General features: G+C 45.2%; 1 protein-coding gene across 1 annotated transcript in view; it reads right to left on the bottom strand.

Moving 5' to 3' along the window:
- Window positions 1–22761, bottom strand: part of LOC118946995 (bifunctional heparan sulfate N-deacetylase/N-sulfotransferase 4-like) — a 109795-nt gene that overhangs the window by 62006 nt on the left and 25028 nt on the right. Inside the window, exons 3-7 of the mRNA XM_036971943.1 lie at window positions 15640–15726; window positions 13706–14245; window positions 10306–10393; window positions 9685–9839; window positions 6470–6655 (exon numbers count right to left, since the gene is read on the bottom strand). Of these exons, the coding sequence (XP_036827838.1) occupies window positions 6470–6655; window positions 9685–9839; window positions 10306–10393; window positions 13706–14245; window positions 15640–15726 (1056 nt within the window). The remainder of the gene's footprint in view (window positions 1–6469; window positions 6656–9684; window positions 9840–10305; window positions 10394–13705; window positions 14246–15639; window positions 15727–22761) is intronic.

The raw sequence follows: 22761 nt of genomic DNA, 5'->3' as shown, positions 1-22761 counted from the left end.
CTACTGTGATTATTATTATTTGACCCTGCTGGTCATTTATGAACATTTGAACATCTTGGCCATGTTCTGTTATAATCTCCACCCGGCACAGCCAGAAGAGGACTGGCCACCCCACATAGCCTGGTTCCTCTCTAGGTTTCTTCCTAGGTTTTGGCCTTTCTAGGGAGTTTTTCCTAGCCACCGTGCTTCTACAACTGCATTGCTTGCTGTTTGGGGTTTTAGGCTATGTTTCTGTACAGCACTTTGAGATATCAGCTGATCTAAGAAGGGCTATATAAATACATTTGATTTGAGATGGGAGGGAAAATGAGAGGTTAAGTGAAGAGATACACACACACACACACAGAACTATTTGACCAAACCAACTGCCTACACTGATATAGCTGACACTGACATACACAGTGGCTTCAAACAGTCTTCATACCCCTACACTTATTCCCTCTGCCCGTGTGTTTTACGTTATTGTCCTGCTGAAAGGTGAAATTATCTCCCAGTGTCTGGTGGAAAGCAGAGTCCAGTCCTTAACGATGACAAGCATACCCCATATCATGATGCAGCCACTACTATGCTTGAAAATATGGAGAGTGATACTCAGTAATGTGTTGTATTGGATTTGTCCCAAACAGAACACTTTGAAAAAGTGAATTGCTTTGCAACATTTGTTGTAAAAATGTAGTGTCTTGTTGCAAACAGGATGCATGTTTTGGAATATTTTTATTCTGTACAGGCTTCCTTCTTTTCACTCTGTCATTTAGGTTAGTATTGTAGAGTAGCTACAAGGTTGTTGATCCATCCTCAGTTTTCTCCTATCACAGCCATTAAACTCAGTAACTGTTTTAAAGTCACCATTGGCCTCATGGTGAAATCCCTGAGCAGTTTCCTTCCTCTCCGGCAACTGAGTTAGGAAGGACGGCTGTATCTTTGTAGTGACCGGGAGTATTGATACACCATCCAAAGTGTAATTAATAACTTCACCAAGCTTTTTTCATTTTTACCCATCTACCAATAGGTGTCCTTTTTTGCAAGGTATGGAAAACCTCCCTGGTCTTTGTGGTTTAAACTGTGTTTGAAATTCACTCTTCGACTGAGGGACCTTACAGATAATTGTATGTGAGGGGATACAGAGATGAGGTCAAATATAATGTTAAACACTATAATTGCACACAGAGTCCATGACACTTATAATGTGACTTGTTAAGCATATCTTCACTCCTGAACTTATTGAGTGTCATGTATTGTCATGTTGTGTCTTGTTTCTGTCCTTTCCCTTCACCCTGTCTCCCTCTGCTGGTCGTTATTAGGTTACCTTTTCTCCCCCTCTTTCCCCCAGCTGTTCCTTGTCTCCTCCTAACTACCTCGTCACCCCTTTTCCCACCTGTTCCCTTTTTCCCTCTGATTAGTCCTCTATATCTCTCTCTGTTTTTGCTCCTGTCTTTGTCGGATTCTTGTTTGTGTTATTCATGCCTGAACCAGACTATCGTCATGTTTGCTGCAACCTTGTCCTGTCCTGTCGGAATCTGCCGGTCCATCTGAGCCTACCTATGTTTTGTCATTAAAGAAGCTCTGATTACGTTAATTCGCTTTTGGGTCCTCATTCACGCACCGTAACAGAAGAATCCGACCAAGAATGGACCCAGCGACTTCGGATCCTCTCCACTCAGCCGTCGAGATCCAGGGAGCGATGCTAGGCAGACACGAGCAGGAATTGTCTGCTGCTCGACATGCCGTTGAGACCCTGGCCACCCAAGTCTCCAACCTCACAGAACAGGTTCACCATCTCCGCCTCGATCCACCGGCCACTTCCAGGGCTTTCGAATCTCCGGAGCCCAGAATCAATAACCCGCCGTGTTACTCTGGGGAGCCCACTGAATGCCGCTCGTTCCTCACCCAGTGTGATATTGTGTTTTCTCTCCAGCCCAACACTTACTCCAGGAGCACTGCTCGTGTCGCCTACGTCATATCTCTCCTTACTGGACGGGCTCGTGAGTGGGGCACGGCAATCTGGGAGGCAAGGGCTGAGTGTACTAACCAGTATCAGGACTTTAAGGAGGAGATGATACGGGTTTTTGATCGATCTGTTTTTGGGGAGGAGGCTTCCAGGGTCCTGTCTTCCCTATGTCAAGGTAATCGATCCATAACAGACTACTCTATTGAGTTTCGCACTCTTGCTGCCTCCAGTGGCTGGAACGACCCGGCTTTGCTCGCTCGTTTTCTGGAGGGTCTCCGCGCAGAGGTAAAGGATGAGATTCTCTCCCGGGAGGTTCCTTCCAGCGTGGATTCCTTGATTGAACTCGCTATTCGCATTGAGCGACGGGTTGATCTTCGTCACCGAGCTCGTGGAAAGGAGCTCGCGTTCTCCGTTGCCCCCCTCTCCGCATCACTACCATCTTCCTCTGCCGGCTCGGGTGCTGAGCCTATGCAGCTGGGAGGTATCCGCATCTCGACTAAGGAGAGGGAACGGAGAATCACCAACCGCCTCTGTCTCTATTGCGGTTCTGCTGGTCATTTTGTCACTTCATGTCCAGTAAAAGCCAGAGCTCATCAGTAAGCGGAGGGCTACTGGTGAGCGCTACTACTCCTGTCTCTCCTTCAAGATCCTGCACTACCTTGTCGGTCCATCTACGCTGGACCGGTTCGTCAGCTTCCTGCAGTGCCTTAATAGACTCTGGGGCGGAGGGCTGTTTTATGGACGAGACCTGGGCTCGGGAACATGACATTCCTCTCAGACAGTTAAGGGAGTCCACGGCCTTGTTCGCCCTGGATGGTAGTCCTCTCCCCAGGATTCAGCGTGAGACGCTACCTTTAACCCTCACTGTTTCTGGTAATCATAGCGAAACCATTTCTTTTTTAATTTTTCGTTCACCTTTTACACCTGTTGTTTTGGGCCATCCCTGGCTAGTTTGTCATAATCCTTCCATTAATTGGTCTAGTAATTCTATCCTCTCCTGGAACGTCTCTTGTCATGTGAAATGTTTAATGTCTGCTATCCCTCCTGTTTCCTCTGTCTCTTCTTCACAGGAGGAGCCTGGTGATTTGACAGGGGTGCCGGAGGAATATCACAATCTGCGCACGGTGTTCAGTCGGTCCAGGGCCACCTCTCTTCCTCCACACCGGTCGTATGATTGTAGTATTGATCTCCTTCCGGGAACCACTCCCCCCCGGGGTAGACTATACTCTCTGTCGGCTCCCGAACGTAAGGCTCTCGAAGATTATTTGTCTGTAGCTCTTGCCGCCGGTACCATAGTCCCCTCCTCCTCTCCCGCCGGAGCGGGGTTTTTTTTTGTTAAGAAGAAGGACGGGTCCCTGCGCCCCTGCATAGATTATCGAGGGCTGAATGACATAACAGTGAAGAATCGTTATCCGCTTCCTCTTATGTCTTCAGCCTTCGAGATCCTGCAGGGAGCCAGGTTTTTCACTAAGTTGGACCTTCGTAACGCTTACCATCTCGTGCGCATCAGGGAGGGGGACGAGTGGAAGACGGCGTTTAACACTCCGTTAGGGCACTTTGAATACCGGGTTCTTCCTTTCGGCCTCGCTAACGCTCCAGCTGTCTTTCAGGCATTAGTCAATGATGTCCTGAGAGACATGCTGAACATCTTTGTTTTCGTTTACCTTGACGATATCCTGATTTTTTCACCGTCACTCCAGATTCATGTTCAGCACGTTCGACGTGTCCTCCAGCGCCTTTTAGAGAATTGTCTTTTTGTGAAGGCTGAGAAGTGCTCTTTTCATGCCTCCTCCGTCACATTTCTCGGTTCTGTTATTTCCGCTGAAGGCATTAAGATGGATCCCGCTAAGGTCCAAGCTGTCATTGATTGGCCCGTCCCTAAGTCACGCGTCGAGCTGCAGCGCTTTCTCGGCTTCGCGAACTTTTATCGTCGTTTCATCCGTAATTTCGGTCAGGTGGCAGCTCCTCTCACAGCCCTTACTTCTGTCAAGACGTGCTTTAAGTGGTCCGTTTCCGCCCAGGGAGCTTTTGATCTCCTCAAGAATCGTTTTACATCCGCACCTATCCTTGTTACACCTGACGTCACTAGACAGTTCGTTGTCGAGGTTGACGCGTCAGAGGTGGGCGTGGGAGCCATTCTTTCTCAGCGCTCCCTCTCTGACGACAAGGTCCACCCTTGCGCGTATTTTTCTCATCGCCTGTCGCCGTCGGAACGTAACTATGATGTGGGAAACCGCGAACTGCTCGCCATCCGCTTAGCCCTAGGCGAATGGCGACAGTGGTTGGAGGGGGCGACCGTTCCTTTTGTCGTTTGGACTGACCATAGGAACCTTGAGTACATCCGTTCTGCCAAACGACTTAATGCGCGTCAGGCTCGTTGGGCGCTGTTTTTCGCTCGTTTCGAGTTTGTGATTTCTTATCGTCCGGGCTCTAAGAACACCAAGCCTGATGCTTTCTCGTCTCTTCAGACGATGCCATCCTGGCGTTCGGGGTACGCTTGCTTCCATTCGCCAGCGTTTTTGGTGGCCCACCCGGGAGCATGACACGCGTCGCTTCGTGGCTGCTTGTTCGGTCTGCGCGCAGACTAAGTCCGGTAACTCCCCTCCTGCCGGCCGTCTCAGGCCGCTTCCCATTCCCTCTCGACCGTGGTCTCACATCGCCTTAGATTTTGTCACCGGACTGCCTTCGTCAGCGGGGAAGACTGTTATTCTTACGGTTGTCGACAGGTTCTCTAAGGCGGCTCATTTTATTCCCCTTGCTAAGCTTCCTTCTGCTAAAGAGACGGCACAAATCATCATCGAGAATGTTTTCAGAATTCATGGCCTTCCGTCAGACGTCGTTTCGGACAGAGGTCCGCAATTCACGTCTCAATTTTGGAGGGAGTTTTGCCGTTTGATTGGGGCTTCCGTCAGTCTCTCTTCCGGCTTTCACCCCCAGTCTAACGGTCAAGCAGAACGGGCCAATCAGACTATTGGTCGCATCTTACGCAGTCTTTCTTTTCGCAACCCTGCGTCTTGGTCAGAACAGCTCCCCTGGGCAGAATACGCCCACAACTCGCTTCCTTCGTCTGCGACCGGGCTATCTCCTTTTCAGAGTAGCCTCGGGTACCAGCCTCCGCTGTTCTCATCTCAGTTCGCCGAGTCCAGCGTCCCCTCCGCTCAGGCTTTTGTCCAACGTTGCGAGCGCACCTGGAAGAGGGTCAGGTCTGCACTTTGCCGTTATAGGGCGCAGACTGTGAGGGCTGCTAATAAGCGTAGAACTAAGAGTCCTAGATATTGTCGCGGTCAGAGAGTTTGGCTCTCCACTCAGAACCTTCCCCTTAAGACCGCTTCTCGCAAGTTGACCCCGCGGTTCATTGGTCCGTTCCGTATTGCTCAGATCATTAATCCTGTCGCAGTTCGACTTCTTCTTCCGCGATATCTTCGTCGCGTCCACCCGGTCTTCCATGTCTCCTGTGTCAAGCCCGTTCTTCGCGCCCCCGCTCGTCTTCCCCCCCCCCCCCATCCTTGTCGAGGGCGCATCCATCTACAGGGTCCGTAGGATTTTGGACATGCGTCCTCGGGGCCGTGGTCATCAGTACCTAGTAGATTGGGAGGGGTACGGTCCTGAGGAGAGGAGTTGGGTTCCCTCTCGGGACGTGCTGGACCGTGCGCTGATCGATGATTTCCTCCGTTGCCGCCAGGTTTCCTCCTCGAGTGCGCCAGGAGGCGCTCGGTGAGTGGGGGGGTACTGTCATGTATTGTCATGTTGTGTCTTGTTTCTGTCCTTTCCCTTCACCCTGTCTCCCTCTGCTGGTCGTTATTAGGTTACCTTTTCTCCCCCTCTTTCCCCCAGCTGTTCCTTGTCTCCTCCTAACTACCTCGTCACCCCTTTTCCCACCTGTTCCCTTTTTCCCTCTGATTAGTCCTCTATATCTCTCTCTGTTTTTGCTCCTGTCTTTGTCGGATTCTTGTTTGTGTTATTCATGCCTGAACCAGACTATCGTCATGTTTGCTGCAACCTTGTCCTGCCCTGTCGGAATCTGCCGGTCCATCTGAGCCTACCTATGTTTTGTCATTAAAGAAGCTCTGATTACGTTAATTCGCTTTTGGGTCCTCATTCACGCACCGTAACATTGAGTCTGAGTGTTCTAAATGTCTGAGTGTTCTAAATGTTCTGAGCATTCTAAATGTTCAGAGTGTTCTAAATGTTCAGAGTGTTCTAGATGTTCCGAGTGTTCTAGATGTTCCGAGTGTTCTAAATGTTCCTAGTGTTCTAAATGGTCCAAGTGTTCTAAATGGTTTGAGTGTTCATAACAAAGGGGTTGAATACTTATTGATTCAAACTTTTCACCTTTTTTCATTTTTTATTAATTTAGAAAAATTTGGAAAAACACTTTGGGATTATGGGGTGGGCCAGTGACAAAATCTCTCAGTTTAATCCATTTACAATTCTGTATAGAATAAGGCTATAACGCAACAATGTGGAAAAAGTCAAGGGGTGTGAATTCTTTCTGATGGCAGTGTACCAGTGTTTCCTCACCATAATATCATTGTGTATGAATCCTTTGCGGTATCTAGCTGGCTTGAGGTGAGGGTATTCCTCAGTAGATGTAACCCTGATGTTCCACACCTTCCTCCACGTCTCATACAGCTGGAGATGAACAGGGTAGACTCCTGAATGGTGGGGCGCAACAGCATACCCCTGGTCTACTGGAATACCATGATCCTACAGGGGGGAGAGAGAGAGAGAGACATAGAGAGAGAGACATAGAGAGAGAGAGAGAGGTGAACAAGACTCGGGAATGGTGGGGTGCAACAGAAAACAACAAACAAACAACCACACAAAGAGTTATCTATCCAAAATGGAGATGTAAACCACTTCTCCAATCTTTTTGGCTCTATAACAAAGAACAAAGAACAAACAGCAAAACATACACATGATCAAATACAAATCTTATAATCAACTATTAAAGACGACCAGAACCCACTGGATTCTCCAATTACATTGAATGAACTACAGGACAAAATACAAACCCTCCAACCCAAAAAGGCCTGTGGTGTTGATGGTATCCTAAATGAAATGATAAAATATACAGATCACAAATTCTAATTGGCTATACTTAAACTTTTTAACATCATCCTCAGCTCTGGCATCTTCCCCAATATTTGGAACCAAAGACTGATCACCTCAATCCACAAAAGTGGAGACAAATTTGACCCCGATAACTACCATGGGATATGGGTCAACAGCAACCTTGGGAAAATCCTCTGCATTATCATTAACAGCAGAGTAGTGTATTTCCTCAGTGAAAACAATATACTGAGCAAATGTCAAATTGGCTTTTTACCAAATTGCTGCACAACAGACCACGTATTCACCCTGCACACCCTAAATGAGAAACAAACAAACCAAAACAAAGGAAAACTCTTCTCATGCTTTGTTGATTTTTAAAAAGCTTTCGACTCAATCTGGCACGAGGGTCTGTTACACAAATTGATGGAAAGTGGTGTTGGGGGGAAAAACATAAGACATCCATACATGTACACAAACAACAAGTGTGCAATTGGCAAAAAAACATGCACATTTCTTTCCACGTGGCCAGGGGGTGAGACAGGGATGCAGCTTAAGCCCCACCCTCTTTAAACAAATGTCAACTAATTTGCTCTAGGGCACTAGAACAGTCTGCAGCACCCGTCCTCACCCTACTAGAATCTGAAGTCAAATGTTTACCATTTCCTGATGGTGCTTGATGTGGAGGTGAAGTCAAATGTCTACCATTTGCTGATGGTGCTTGATGTGGAGGTGAAGTCAAATGTCTACCATTTGCTGATGGTGCCTGATGTGTACTGGAGGTGAAGTCAAATGTCTACCATTTGCTGATGGTGCTTGATGTGTACTGGAGGTGGGTTATGGGACAAACACCAAATTGAGACTCTGCATGCAGAATTCTGCAAAAATATCTTCCGTGTACAACGTAGAACACCAAATAATGCAGAGCAGAGCAGAATTAGACCGATACCCACTAATTATCAAAATCCAGAAAGTGCCTGTTAAATTCTACAACCACCTAAAAGGAAGCGATTCCAAAAACCTTCCATAACAAAGCCATCACCTACAGAGAGATGAACCTGGTTCCCTAAGCAAGCTGGTCCTGGGGCTCTGTTCACCAACACAAACACACCCCACAGAGCCCCAGGACAGCAGCACAATTAGACCCAACCAAATCATGAGAAAACAAAAAAAGATAATTACTTGACATGTTGGAAAGTATTAACAAAAAAACAGAAAACTAGAATAATGATATTTTGACCCAAACTTAAGGAAAGGTTTGACAATGTACAGACTCAGTGAGCATAGCCTTGCTATTCAGAAAGGCCGCCGTAGGCAGACATGGCTCTCAAGAGAAGACTGGCTATGTACAGACTCAGTGAGCATAGCCTTGCTATTGAGAAAGGCCGCCGTAGGCAGACATGGCTCTCAAGAGAAGACAGGCTATGTACAGACTCAGTGAGCATAGCCTTGCTATTGAGAAAGGCCGCCGTAGGCAGACCTGGCTCTCAAGAGAAGACAGGCTATGTACAGACTCAGTGAGCATAGCCTTGCTATTGAGAAAGGCCGCCGTAGGCAGACCTGGCTCTCAAGAGAAGACAGGCTATGTGCAGACTCAGTGACCTGGCTCTCAAGAGAAGACTGCTCAATGCCCATATTTATGTTTATTGATTTTCCCTTTTGTACTTGAACTATTTGCATATCATCACAACACCGTAAATATACATAAATATACATAAATATACATACTATGATATTTCTTTTGGAACTTCTGTGAGTGTAATGTTTACTGTTCGCACGCCCAATTTTTCGGTTTTTGATTTGTTAAAAAAGTTTGAAATATCCAATAAATGTCGTTCCACTTCATGATTGTGTCCCACTTGTTGTTGATTCTTCGCAAAAAAATACAGTTTTATATCTTTATGTTTGAAGCCTGAAATGTGGCAAAAGGTCGCAAAGTTCAAGGGGGCCGAATACTTTCGCAAGGCACTGTATATTGTTTATTTCACTTTTGATTTATTATCTATTTCACTTGCTTTGGCAATGTTAACATATGTTTCCCATGAGAATAAAGACCGGAATTGAGAGAGACACACATAGAGAGAGCGAGAGAGAGAGAGAGAGAGAGAGAGAGAGAGAGAGAGAGAGAGAGAGAGAGAGAGAGAGAGAGAGACAGAGAGAGAGACAGAGAGACAGAGAGAGACAGAGAGAGAGACAGAGAGAGAGAGAGAGAGAGACAGAGAGAGAGAGAGACAAAGAGACAGAGAGAGACAGAGAGAGAGAGAGAGAGAGACAGAGAGAGACAAAGAGACAGAGAGAGACAGAGAGAGAGAGAGAGAGAGAGAGAGAGAGAGAGAGAGAGACAGAGAGAGACAGAGAGAGAGACAGAGAGAGAGAGACAGAGAGACAGAGAGAGACAGAGAGAGACAAAGAGACAGAGAGAGACAGAGAGAGAGAGAGAGAGAGAGAGAGAGAGAGAGACAGAGAGAGAGAGAGAGACAGAGAGAGAGAGAGAGAGAGAGAGAGAGACAGAGAGAGAGAGAGAGAGACAGAGAGAGAGGGAGAATCACATCACCGTGGATTTTAATGAGTTTTATTCTGTTTGAAAATGACAATAAAAAGCTGTTAAAGTCTGATTACCACTAATAATTTACACACCAGGGGGTGTGTGTGTCTGTGTGTGTGTGCGTGTGTGTGTGTCTCACCAGAGCAAAGTCCTTGTTAAGGACCATCTGCTCCAGCAGAGAGGTGAGGTTGTTGAAGAGGTGTGGCTGCATGTGGCTGTACATGTGAGGGAACCACCAGAACTCTGATACAGAACCGAGCAGCACATCATCCCCCTCATCCTCTTCATCTGTACCTGGAAACCACTCAGACACACACACACACACACACACACACACACACACACACACACACACACACACACACACACACACACACACACACACACAGTAGTTCTGACTGGTTCTGACAGTAGTTATATGAGTGGTTCTGTCAGTAGTTATATGAGTGGTTCTGACTGGTTCTGACTAGTTCTGACTGGTTCTGTCAGTAGTTATATGACTGGTTCTGACTGGTTCTGTCAGTAGTTATATGAGTGGTTCTGTCAGTAGTTATATGAGTGGTTCTGACTGGTTCTGACTAGTTCTGACTGGTTCTGTCAGTAGTTATATGAGTGGTTCTGTCAGTAGTTATATGACTGGTTCTGACTGGTTCTGTCAATAGTTATATGACTGGTTCTGACAGTAGTTATATGACTGGTAACTTGTCTCTATATAATTACTATCCTTAATATGATAGAACATTGTAACATTGTACTGTACCTGTATGGTAGAACTTTCCAGAGAAGCCCAGATTAAAGGTGAAGTTGGTGATTTGAGATCTCAGCTGGTTCTGAGTGTCCAGGAGGGCCTGGAGAAAGAGAGAGAGAGTTGTGTTAGATTTGTTATATGATCTCTTCTAAATGTTCTGAGTGTTCTAAATGTTCTGAGTGTTCTAAATGTCTGAGTGTTATAAATGTCTGAGTGTTCTAAATGTTCTGAGTGTTCTAAATGTTCTGAGTGTTCTAAATGTCTGAGTGTTCTAAATGATGAGTGTTCTAAATGTCTGAGTGTTCTAAATGTCTGAGTGCTCTAAATGTCTGAGTGTTCTAAATGTTCTGAGTGTTCTAAATGTTCTGAGTGTTCTAAATGTCTGAGTGTTCTAAATGTCTAAGTGTTATAAATGTCTGGGTGTTCTACATGTTCCGAGTGTTCTAAATGTCTGAGTGTTCTAAATTTCTGAGTGTTCTAAATGCCTGAGTGTTCTAAATGTTCTGAGTGTTCCAAATGTTCTGAGTGTTCTAAATGTCTGAGTGTTCTAAATGTGTGAGTGTTCTAAATGCCTGAGTGTTCTAAATGCCCGAGTGTTCTAAATGTTCTGAGTGTTCTAAATCCCTGAGTGTTCTAAATGTTCCGAGTGTTCCAAATGTTCTGAGTGTTCTAAATGTCTGAGTGTTCTAAATGTGTGAGTGTTCTAAATGTCATACGTGTTCTAAATGTCTGGGTGTTCTAAATGTCTGGGTGTTCTAAATGTTCCGAGTGTTCTAAATGTCTGAGTGTTCTAAATTTCTGAGTGTTATAAATGTCTGAGTGTTCTAAATGTTCTGAGTGTTCTAAATGTTCTGAGTGTTCTAAATGTCTGAGTGTTCTAAATGATGAGTGTTCTAAATGTCTGAGTGTTCTAAATGTCTGAGTGCTCTAAATGTCTGAGTGTTCTAAATGTTCTGAGTGTTCTAAATGTTCTGAGTGTTCTAAATGTCTGAGTGTTCTAAATGTCTAAGTGTTATAAATGTCTGGGTGTTCTACATGTTCCGAGTGTTCTAAATGTCTGAGTGTTCTAAATTTCTGAGTGTTCTAAATGCCTGAGTGTTCTAAATGTTCTGAGTGTTCCAAATGTTCTGAGTGTTCTAAATGTCTGAGTGTTCTAAATGTGTGAGTGTTCTAAATGCCTGAGTGTTCTAAATGCCCGAGTGTTCTAAATGTTCTGAGTGTTCTAAATCCCTGAGTGTTCTAAATGTTCCGAGTGTTCCAAATGTTCTGAGTGTTCTAAATGTCTGAGTGTTCTAAATGTGTGAGTGTTCTAAATGTCATACGTGTTCTAAATGTCTGGGTGTTCTAAATGTCTGGGTGTTCTAAATGTCTGGGTGTTCTAAATGTCTGAGTGTTCTAAATGTCTGGGTGTTTTAAATGTTGAGTGTTCTAAATGTCTGAGTGTTCTAAATGTCTGGGTGTTCTAAATGTCCGGGTGTTCTAAATGTCTGAGTGTTTTAAATGTCTGAGTGTTTTAAATGTCTGAGTGTTCTAAATGTCTGAGTGTTCTAATTGTCTGGGTGTTCTAAATGTCTGGGTGTTCTAAATGTCTGAGTGTTCTAAATGTTCTGAGCATTCTAAATGTTCAGAGTGTTCTAGATGTTCCGAGTGTTCTAGATGTTCCGAGTGTTCGATATGTCTGAGTGTGTTAGATCTCATGTGTTACATTCTCCTACATTCATTTTACATTTCCACAAACTTCAAAGTGTTTCCTTTCAAATGATACCAATAATATGCATAGTTAAATAAAGGTTACATTTGAAATAATAAAAAAATAATATCAGGCAGTTAGATTTGGGTGTCATTTTCCTCCCCCTCTCTCTCCTCTCTCTTTCCCCTTTCTCTCCTCTCTCTTTCCCCTTCTCTCCTCTCCTCTCCCTTCTCCTCTCTCTCATCTCTCTCCTCTTTCTCATCTCTCTCCTCTCTCCTTTCTCTCCTCTCTCTTTCCCCTTCCCTCCTCTCCTCTCCCCTCTCCTCTCTCTCCTCTTTCTCATCTCTCTCATTCCCCTTTCTCTTTCCCCCCTCTTCTCTTCTCTCCCCTTCCCTTTCTCTCCTCTCTCTTTCCCCTTGCCTCCTCTCCCCTCTCTTCTCTCTCTCCCCCTCTCTCCTCTCTCTCCTCCCCTTTCTCTCCTCTCTCTTTCCCCTTCCCTCATCTCTCCTCTCTTCTCTCTCCCCCTTTCTTCTCCTCTCTCTCTTCCCCTTTCTCTCCTCTCTCTTTCACCTTCCCTCCTCTCCCCTCTCTTCTCTCTCTCCCCCCTCTCCCCTCTCTCTCTCTCCCCCTCTCTCTTCTCTCTTCCTCCTTCTCTCTCATTCTCCTTCCCCTCTCATTCCATTTCCCTCTCCCCCATATTTCTCCTTCCCCTCTACTTCCATACTTCTCTCAATCTCTCTGTGAAAATGTCAAATTCTCTGAAGACAACTGTTTTATTTTAAAGGAAGGCTGATACAGCAGGAATGAATGGCTGTATCATTCTCGTGTCTCTATCTCTCAGTCTGTCTCTCCTCTCTCCATCTATCCCCGTCTCTCTCTCTATCTCTCAGTCTGTCTCTCTTTCTCTCTCCATCTGTCCTCATCTCTCTCTCTCTTTCTGTATCTCTTTCAATCTCTACCCTTTTCAGACATTCCCCCTTTCCCCATCTCCCTTCTTTCCTGTCCCCTCTAACTCTCTCTACCTTCTCTATCTCTCTCTACCTTCTCTCCTTCTCCCTCTGTCTGAGGTGTTGGGCAGGCTAGTATAATCTCTCCTCTCTCTGTATCTGTCCCCCTCCCCTCCTCTCTCTGTGTCTGTTCCCCCCTCCCTCCCTCACCTCCTTCTCTCTCTCTCTCTCCCCCCTCTCTCCAAGGTCCTAGATGTTCAGGTCATATTTCTGATGCATTATAGGAAAAATGTCAAACACTGACAGGTAGTGACATTCTAATCTACAGAGCTAAGCAAACACACACACACACACACACACCTTCCTCCCCAGAGTACAGGCTGTGTGGTGTCAGGATCAATGCAGTGAGCCAAGCAAAAGGCCCTGGTCTAATCTCAGACACACTGCAGAGCAACACACCTCTCCCCTGTCTCACACACACACACACACACACACACACACACACACACACACACACACACACACACACACACACACACACACACACACACACACACACACACACACACACACACACACACACACACACACACAGCAGTGAGCCAAACAAAAGGCCCTGGTATAATCTCAGACACACTGCACCACCCCCCCCCCCCCACTGTTCCCTCCTACCTTAACATCCTTGGTGTTCATGGAGCCCCCCCCCCCCGTTTCCTCCTACCTTAACATCCTTGGTGTTCATGGACCCCCCCCCCCCTGCCCCATTTCCTCCTACCTTAACATCCTTGGTGTTCATGCGTGTTCCTTCCTTCCCAACGAAGATGTCGTCTATATCCACCAGGATGTGACGCTCCAGCCCCAACGACAACTTCCTGTCCGTGAGGTGAGTGATAGCGTCCACCAATAGGAGCCTGTGTAGCCAGTAGCCCAGGCCGTGTCCGAAGATGACCCTCTGAACACCGTCAAAAAGCCCCGTATCCAACACCACCGTAGCCCGCAGGCCCCGACTGAAACCAGGGACTGGATTATCTCCGCTGCCCACTCCGGGGCCTCCCTCCCTGGGCCGTGCCTGGACGACAGCCTGGTAGGAGGAGTGGTTGGAGGAGAATGTGGTCCAGTCATCGCCAGGGAGTGGTCCACGGTCCGTCTCAGCCCGCGTCAGGTGGAGGAGGGGCGAACGTGACATCACAGAGGCGTCTCGGAGCGCCTGATTGGTCCGTAGCAGCAGGGGAAGACCCCGGAGATTCAGCAGGGGCGGAGAGTTCTGATTGGCTCTGTGGAAGGTGATGATGCCGACTCGATAACGGAGACAGTACTGGGGGACAACAAGGGACAACATTTGGCAAGAAGCAGCTGACAACCAGACGAACGTTAGCAAACGTTCACTGACAACCAGACGAACGTTAGCAACCGTTAGCTGACAACCAGACGAATGTTAGCGAACGTTAGCTGACAACCAGACGAATGTTAGCAAACGTTAGCTGACAACCAGACAAATGTTAGCGAACGTTAGCTGACAACCAGACGAATGTTAGCAAACGTTAGCTGACAACCAGACGAATGTTAGCAAATGTTAGCTGACAACCAGATGAACGTCAGTGAACGTTAGCTGACAACTAGACGAATGTTAGCAAATGTTAGCTGACAACCAGATGAACGTCAGTGAACGTTAGCTGACAACCAGACGAACGTTAGTGAACGTTAGCTGACAACCAGACGAACGTTAGCAAACGTTAGTTGACAACCAGACGAACGTCAGTGAACGTTAGCTGACAACCAGACGAACGTTAGTGAACGTTAGCTGACAACCAGACAAACGTTAGCAAACGTTAGCTGACAACCAGACGAACGTTAGCAAATGTTAGCTGACAACCAGACGAACATTAGCAAACGTTAGCTGACAACAGCTGTCTGTTCCAGGGGTCAGTGTGCCTGTTCCAGGGGTCAGTGTGTCTGTACCTGGTGTAGCAGCTGTCTGTTCCAGGGGTCAGTGTGTCTGTACCTGGTGTAACAGCTGTCTGTTCCAGGAGTCAGTGTGTCTGTTCCAGGGGTCAGTGTGTCTGTACCTGGTGTAGCAGCTGTCTGTTCCAGGGGTCAGTGTGTCTGTACCTGGTGTAACAGCTGTCTGTTCCAGGAGTCAGTGTGTCTGTTCCAGGGGTCAGTGTGTCTGTACCTGGTGTAGCAGCTGTCTGTTCCAGGGGTCAGTGTGTCTGTACCTGGTGTAACAGCTGTCTGTTCCAGGGGTCAGTGTGTCTGTACCTGGTGTAACAGCTGTCTGTTCCAGGGGTCAGTGTGTCTGTTCCAGGGGTCAGTGTGTCTGTTCCAGGGGTCAGTGTGTCTGTACCTGGTGTAACAGCTGTCTGTTCCAGGGGTCAGTGTGTCTGTACCTGGTGTAACAGCTGTCTGTTCCAGGGGTCAGTGTTTCTGTACCTGGTGTAACAGCTGTCTGTTCCAGGAGTCAGTGTGTCTGTTCCAAGGGTCAGTGTGTCTGTACCTGGTGTAGCAGCTGTCTGTTCCAGGGGTCAGTGTGTCTGCACCTGGTGTAACAGCTGTCTGTTCCAGGGGTCAGTGTGTCTGTACCTGGTGTAACAGCTGTCTGTTCCAGGGGTCAGTGTGTCTGTACCTGGTGTAACAGCTGTCTGTTCCAGGGGTCAGTGTGTCTGTACCTGGTGTAACAGCTGTCTGTTCCAGGGGTCAGTGTGTCTGTACCTGGTGTAACAGCTGTCTGTTCCAGGGGTCAGTGTGGGCGTACTTCAACAGACTCTCGTAGATGACCAGGATGTAGCGACCACGCCCCTTTGAAAAAAAGAGAACAACGTCAAACAGCTTGTTACCCTTCTGTTGTGACGTAACCACGGCAACGTGCGGTAGCTTCTGTTTTGGGGGTAGAAGCTGTTCAACAGTCTACTGTTTTGGGGGTAGAAGCTGTTCAACAGTCTACTGTTTTGGGGGTAGAAGCTGTTCAGCTGTCTACTGTTTTGGGGGTAGAAGCTGTTCAACAGTCTACTGTTTTGGGGGTAGAAGCTGTTCAGCAGTCTACTGTTTTGGGGGTAGAAGCTGTTCAACAGTCTACTGTTTTGGGGGTAGAAGCTGTTCAGCAGTCTACTGTTTTGGGGGTAGAAGCTGTTCACCAGTCTACTGTTTTGGGGGTAGAAGCTGTTCAGCAGTCTACTGTTTTGGGGGTAGAAGCTGTTCAACAGTCTACTGTTTCAGGGGTAGAAGCTGTTCAGCAGTCTACTGTTTCAGGGGTAGAAGCTGTTCAGCAGTCTACTGTTTTGGGGGTAGAAGCTGTTCAGCAGTCTACTGTTTTGGGGGTAGAAGCTGTTCAGCAGTCTACTGTTTTGGGGGTAGAAGCTGTTCAGCAGTCTACTGTTTTGGGGGTAGAAGCTGTACAGCAGTCTACTGTTTTGGGGGTAGAAGCTGTTCAGCAGTCTACTGTTTTGGGGGTAGAAGCTGTTCACCAGTCTACTGTTTTGGGGGTAGAAGCTGTTCAGCAGTCTACTGTTTTGGGGGTAGAAGCTGTTCAACAGTCTTCTGCTTCGGGGGTAGAAGCTGTTCAACAGTCTACTGTTTCAGGGGTAGAAGCTGTTCAGCAGTCTACTGTTTCAGGGGTAGAAGCTGTTCAGCAGTCTACTGTTTTGGGGGTAGAAGCTGTTCACCAGTCTACTGTTTTGGGGGTAGAAGCTATTCAGCAGTCTACTGTTTTGGGGGTAGAAGCTGTTCAGCAGTCTACTGTTTCGGGGGTAGAAGCTGTTCAGCAGTCTACTGTTTTGGGGGTAGAAGCTGTTCAGCAGTCTACTGTTTTGGGGGTAGAAGCTGTTCAACAGTCTACTGTTTTGGGGGTAGAAGCTGTTCAGCAGTCTACTGTTTTGGGGGTAGAAGCTGTTCAACAGTCTACTGTTTTGGGGGTAGAAGCTATTCAGCAGTCTACTGTTTCAGGGGTAGAAGCTGTTCAGCAGTCTTTTGGACTTTGGGTCGCAACATTCCAGGAAATTGTCTTGAAATCCATGGTTTTCTAAACCTTGGTTGGACGATTACTGACTTCCTGACACAGGTCTCCCTTCCCCATAATAATAATAATATTAACCTGGTCAGGGAGACAGGTCTCCCTCCCCCATAATAATAATAATATTAACCTGGTCAGTGAGACAGGTCTCCCTTCCCCATAATAATAATAATATTAACCTGGTCAGTGAGGCAGGTCTACCTTCCCCATAATAATAATAATATTAACCTGGTCAGGGAGACAGGTCTCCCTTCCCCATAATAATAATAATATTAACCTGGTCAGTGAGAGGAGGCAGGTCTCCCTTCCCCATAATAATAATAATATTATCCTGGTCAGTGAGAGGAGACAGGTCTCCCTTCCCCATAATAATAATAATATTAACCTGGTCAGTGAGACAGGTCTCCCTTCCCCATAATAATAATAATATTAACCTGGTCAGTGAGAGGAGGCAGGTCTCCCTTCCCCATAATAATAATAATATTAACCTTGTCAGTGAGAGGAGACAGGTCTCCCTTCCCCATAATAAAAATAATATTAACCTGGTCAGTGAGGCAGGTCTCCCTTCCCCATAATAATAATAATATTAACCTGGTCAGTGAGAGGAGGCAGGTCTCCCTTCCCCATAATAATGATAATATTAACCTGGTCAGTGAGGCAGGTCTCCCTTCCCCATAATAATAATAATATTAACCTGGTCAGTGAGAGGAGGCAGGTCTCCCTTCCCCATAATAATAATAATATTAAGCTGGTCAGTGAGAGGAGGCAGGTCTCCCTTCCCCATAATAATAATAATATTAACCTGGTCAGTGAGAGGAGGCAGGTCTCCCTTCCCCATAATAATAATAATATTAACCTGGTCAGTGAGGCAGGTCTCCCTTCCCCATAATAATAATCATATTAACCTGGTCAGTGAGAAAGGTCTCCCTTCCCCATAATAATAATAATATTAACCTGGTCAGTGAGACAGGTCTCCCTTCCCCATAATAATAATAATATTAACCTGGTCAGTGAGACAGGTCTCCCTTCCCCATAATAATAATAATATTAACCTGGTCAGTGAGAGGAGGCAGGTCTCCCTTCCCCATAATAATAATAATATTAACCTGGTCAGTGAGGCAGGTCTCCCTTCCCCATAATAATAATAATATTAACCTGGTCAGTGAGAAAGGTCTCCCTTCCCCATAATAATAATAATATTAACCTGGTCAGTGAGACAGGTCTCCCTTCCCCATAATAATAATAATATTAACCTGGTCAGTGAGGGGAGACAGGTCTCCCTTCCCCATAATAATAATAATATTAAGCTGGTCAGTGAGAGGAGGCAGGTCTCCCTTCCCCATAATAATGATAATATTAACCTGGTCAGTGAGAGGAGGCAGGTCTCCCTTCCCCATAATAATAATATTATTAACCTGGTCAGTGAGACAGGTCTCCCTTCCCCATAATAATAATAATATTAACCTGGTCAGTGAGACAGGTCTCCCTTCCCCATAATAATAATAATAATAACCTGGTCAGTGAGGGGAGACAGGTCTCCCTTCCCCATAATAATAATAATATTAACCTGGTCAGTGAGACAGGTCTCCCTTCCCCATAATAATAATAATATTAACCTGGTCAGTGAGAGGAGGCAGGTCTCCCTTCCCCATAATAATAATAATATTAACCTGGTCAGTGAGGCAGGTCTCCCTTCCCCATAATAATAATAATATTAACCTGGTCAGTGAGAAAGGTCTCCCTTCCCCATAATAATAATAATATTAACCTGGTCAGTGAGACAGGTCTCCCTTCCCATAATAATAATAATATTAACCTGGTCAGTGAGACAGGTCTCCCTTCCCCATAATAATAATAATATTAACCTGGTCAGTGAGGGGAGACAGGTCTCCCTTCCTCATAATAATAATAATATTAACCTGGTCAGTGAGACAGGTCTCCCTTCCCCATAATAATAATAATATTAACCTGGTCAGTGAGACAGGTCTCCCTTCAACCTAATAATAATAATATTAACCTGGTCAGTGAGAGGAGACAGGTCTCCCTTCCCCATAATAATAATAATATTAACCTGGTCAGTGAGAGGAGACAGGTCTCCCTTCCCCATAATAATAATAATATTAACCTGGTCAGTGAGGGGAGACAGGTCTCCCTTCCCCATAATAATAATAATATTAACCTGGTCAGTGAGAGGAGGCAGGTCTCCCTTCCCCATAATAATAATAATATTAACCTGGTCAGTGAGAGAGGTCTCCCTTCCCCATAATAATAATAATATTAACCTGGTCAGTGAGAGGAGGCAGGTCTCCCTTCCCCATAATAATAATAATATTAACCTGGTCAGTGAGAGGAGACAGGTCTCCCTTCCCCATAATAATAATAATATTAACCTGGTCAGTGAGACAGGTCTCCCTTCCCCATAATAATAATAATATTAACCTGGTCAGTGAGACAGGTCTCCCTTCCCCATAATAATAATAATATTAACCTGGTCAGTGAGAGGAGACAGGTCTCCCTTCCCCATAATAATAATAATATTAACCTGGTCAGTGAGACAGGTCTCCCTTCCCCATAATAATAATAATATTAACCTGGTCAGTGAGGCAGGTCTCCCTTCCCCATAATAATAATAATATTAACCTGGTCAGTGAGACAGGTCTCCCTTCCCCATAATAATAATAATATTAACCTGGTCAGTGAGACAGGTCTCCCTTCCCCATAATAATAATAATAATATTAACCTGGTCAGTGAGACAGGTCTCCCTTCCCCATAATAATAATAATATTAACCTGGTCAGTGAGAGGGGACAGGTCTCCCTTCCCCATAATAATAATAATATTAACCTGGTCAGTGAGACAGGTCTCCCTTCCCCATAATAATAATAATATTAACCTGGTCAGTGAGAGGAGGCAGGTCTCCCTTCCCCATAATAATAATAATATTAACCTGGTCAGTGAGAGGAGGCAGGTCTCCCTTCCCCATAATAATAATAATATTAACCTGGTCAGTGAGGCAGGTCTCCCTTCCCCATAATAATAATCATATTAACCTGGTCAGTGAGAAAGGTCTCCCTTCCCCATAATAATAATAATATTAACCTGGTCAGTGAGACAGGTCTCCCTTCCCCATAATAATAATAATATTAACCTGGTCAGTGAGACAGGTCTCCCTTCCCCATAATAATAATAATATTAACCTGGTCAGTGAGAGGAGGCAGGTCTCCCTTCCCCATAATAATAATAATATTAACCTGGTCAGTGAGGCAGGTCTCCCTTCCCCATAATAATAATAATATTAACCTGGTCAGTGAGAAAGGTCTCCCTTCCCCATAATAATAATAATATTAACCTGGTCAGTGAGACAGGTCTCCCTTCCCCATAATAATAATAATATTAACCTGGTCAGTGAGACAGGTCTCCCTTCCCCATAATAATAATAATATTAACCTGGTCAGTGAGGGGAGACAGGTCTCCCTTCCCCATAATAATAATAATATTAAGCTGGTCAGTGAGAGGAGGCAGGTCTCCCTTCCCCATAATAATGATAATATTAACCTGGTCAGTGAGAGGAGGCAGGTCTCCATTCCCCATAATAATAATATTATTAACCTGGTCAGTGAGACAGGTCTCCCTTCCCCATAATAATAATAATATTAACCTGGTCAGTGAGACAGGTCTCCCTTCCCCATAATAATAATAATAATAACCTGGTCAGTGAGGGGAGACAGGTCTCCCTTCCCCATAATAATAATAATATTAACCTGGTCAGTGAGACAGGTCTCCCTTCCCCATAATAATAATAATATTAACCTGGTCAGTGAGAGGAGGCAGGTCTCCCTTCCCCATAATAATAATAATATTAACCTGGTCAGTGAGGCAGGTCTCCCTTCCCCATAATAATAATAATATTAACCTGGTCAGTGAGAAAGGTATCCCTTCCCCATAATAATAATAATATTAACCTGGTCAGTGAGACAGGTCTCCCTTCCCATAATAATAATAATATTAACCTGGTCAGTGAGACAGGTCTCCCTTCCCCATAATAATAATAATATTAACCTGGTCAGTGAGAGGAGGCAGGTCTCCCTTCCCCATAATAATAATAATATTAACCTGGTCAGTGAGAGGAGACAGGTCTCCCTTCCCCATAATAATAATAATATTAACCTGGTCAGTGAGACAGGTCTCCCTTCCCCATAATAATAATAATATTAACCTGGTCAGTGAGAGGAGACAGGTCTCCCTTCCCCATAATAATAATAATATTAACCTGGTCAGTGAGAGGAGACAGGTCTCCCTTCCCCATAATAATAATAATATTAACCTGGTCAGTGAGACAGGTCTCCCTTCCCCATAATAATAATAATATTAACCTGGTCAGTGAGGCAGGTCTCCCTTCCCCATAATAATAATAATATTAACCTGGTCAGTGAGAGGAGGCAGGTCTCCCTTCCCCATAATAATAATACTATTAATCTGGTCAGTGAGACAGGTCTCCCTTCCCCATAATAATAATAATATTAACCTGGTCAGTGAGACAGGTCTCCCTTCCCCATAATAATAATAATATTAACCTGGTCAGTGAGACAGGTCTCCCTTCCCCATAATAATAATAATATTAACCTGGTCAGTGAGAGGAGACAGGTCTCCCTTCCCCATAATAATAATAATATTAACCTGGTCAGTGAGAGGAGACAGGTCTCCCTTCCCCATAATAATAATAATATTAACCTGGTCAGTGAGAGGAGACAGGTCTCTCTTCCCCATAATAATAATAATATTAACCTGGTCAGTGAGAGGAGGCATTTCTCCCTTCCCCATAATAATAATAATATTAACCTGGTCAGTGAGAGGAGGCAGGTCTCCCTTCCCCATAATAATAATAATATTAACCTGGTCAGTGAGACAGGTCTCCCTTCCCCATAATAATAATAATATTAACCTGGTCAGTGAGATGAGACAGGTCTCCCTTCCCCATAATAATAATAATATTAACCTGGTCAGTGAGAGGAGACAGGTCTAACTTCCCCATAATAATAATAATATTAACCTGGTCAGTGAGACAGGTCTCCCTTCCCCATAATAATAATAATATTAACCTGGTCAGTGAGACAGGTCTCCCTTCCCCATAATAATAATAATATTAACCTGGTCAGTGAGACAGGTCTCCCTTCCCCATAATAATAATAATATTAACCTGGTCAGTGAGGGGAGGCATTTCTCCCTTCCCCATAATAATAATAATATTAACCTGGTCAGTGAGAGGAGGCAGGTCTCCCTTCCCCATAATAATAATAATATTAACCTGGTCAGTGAGACAGGTCTCCCTTCCCCATAATAATAATAATATTAACCTGGTCAGTGAGATGAGACAGGTCTCCCTTCCCCATAATAATAATAATATTAACCTGGTCAGTGAGAGGAGACAGGTCTAACTTCCCCATAATAATAATAACCTGGTCAGTGAGACAGGTCTCCCTTCCCCATAATAATAATAATATTAACCTGGTCAGTGAGACAGGTCTCCCTTCCCCATAATAATAATAATATTAACCTGGTCAGTGAGACAGGTCTCCCTTCCCCATAATAATAATAATATTAACCTGGTCAGTGAGGGGAGGCAGGTCTCCCTTCCCCATAATAATAATAATATTAACCTGGTCAGTGAGGGGAGACAGGTCTCCCTTCCCCATAATAATAATAATATTAACCTGGTCAGTGAGAGGAAACAGGTCTCCCTTCCCCATAATAATAATAATATTAACCTGGTCAGTGAGATGAGACAGGTCTCCCTTCCCCATAATAATAATAATATTAACCTGGTC

Source organism: Oncorhynchus mykiss, unplaced genomic scaffold, assembly GCF_013265735.2.
Source record: "Oncorhynchus mykiss isolate Arlee unplaced genomic scaffold, USDA_OmykA_1.1 un_scaffold_87, whole genome shotgun sequence".
Classification (NCBI taxonomy): domain Eukaryota; kingdom Metazoa; phylum Chordata; class Actinopteri; order Salmoniformes; family Salmonidae; genus Oncorhynchus; species Oncorhynchus mykiss.
The sequence above is the reverse complement of the archived record's forward strand: the minus strand, read 5'-3'. Positions and strand labels throughout refer to the sequence as shown.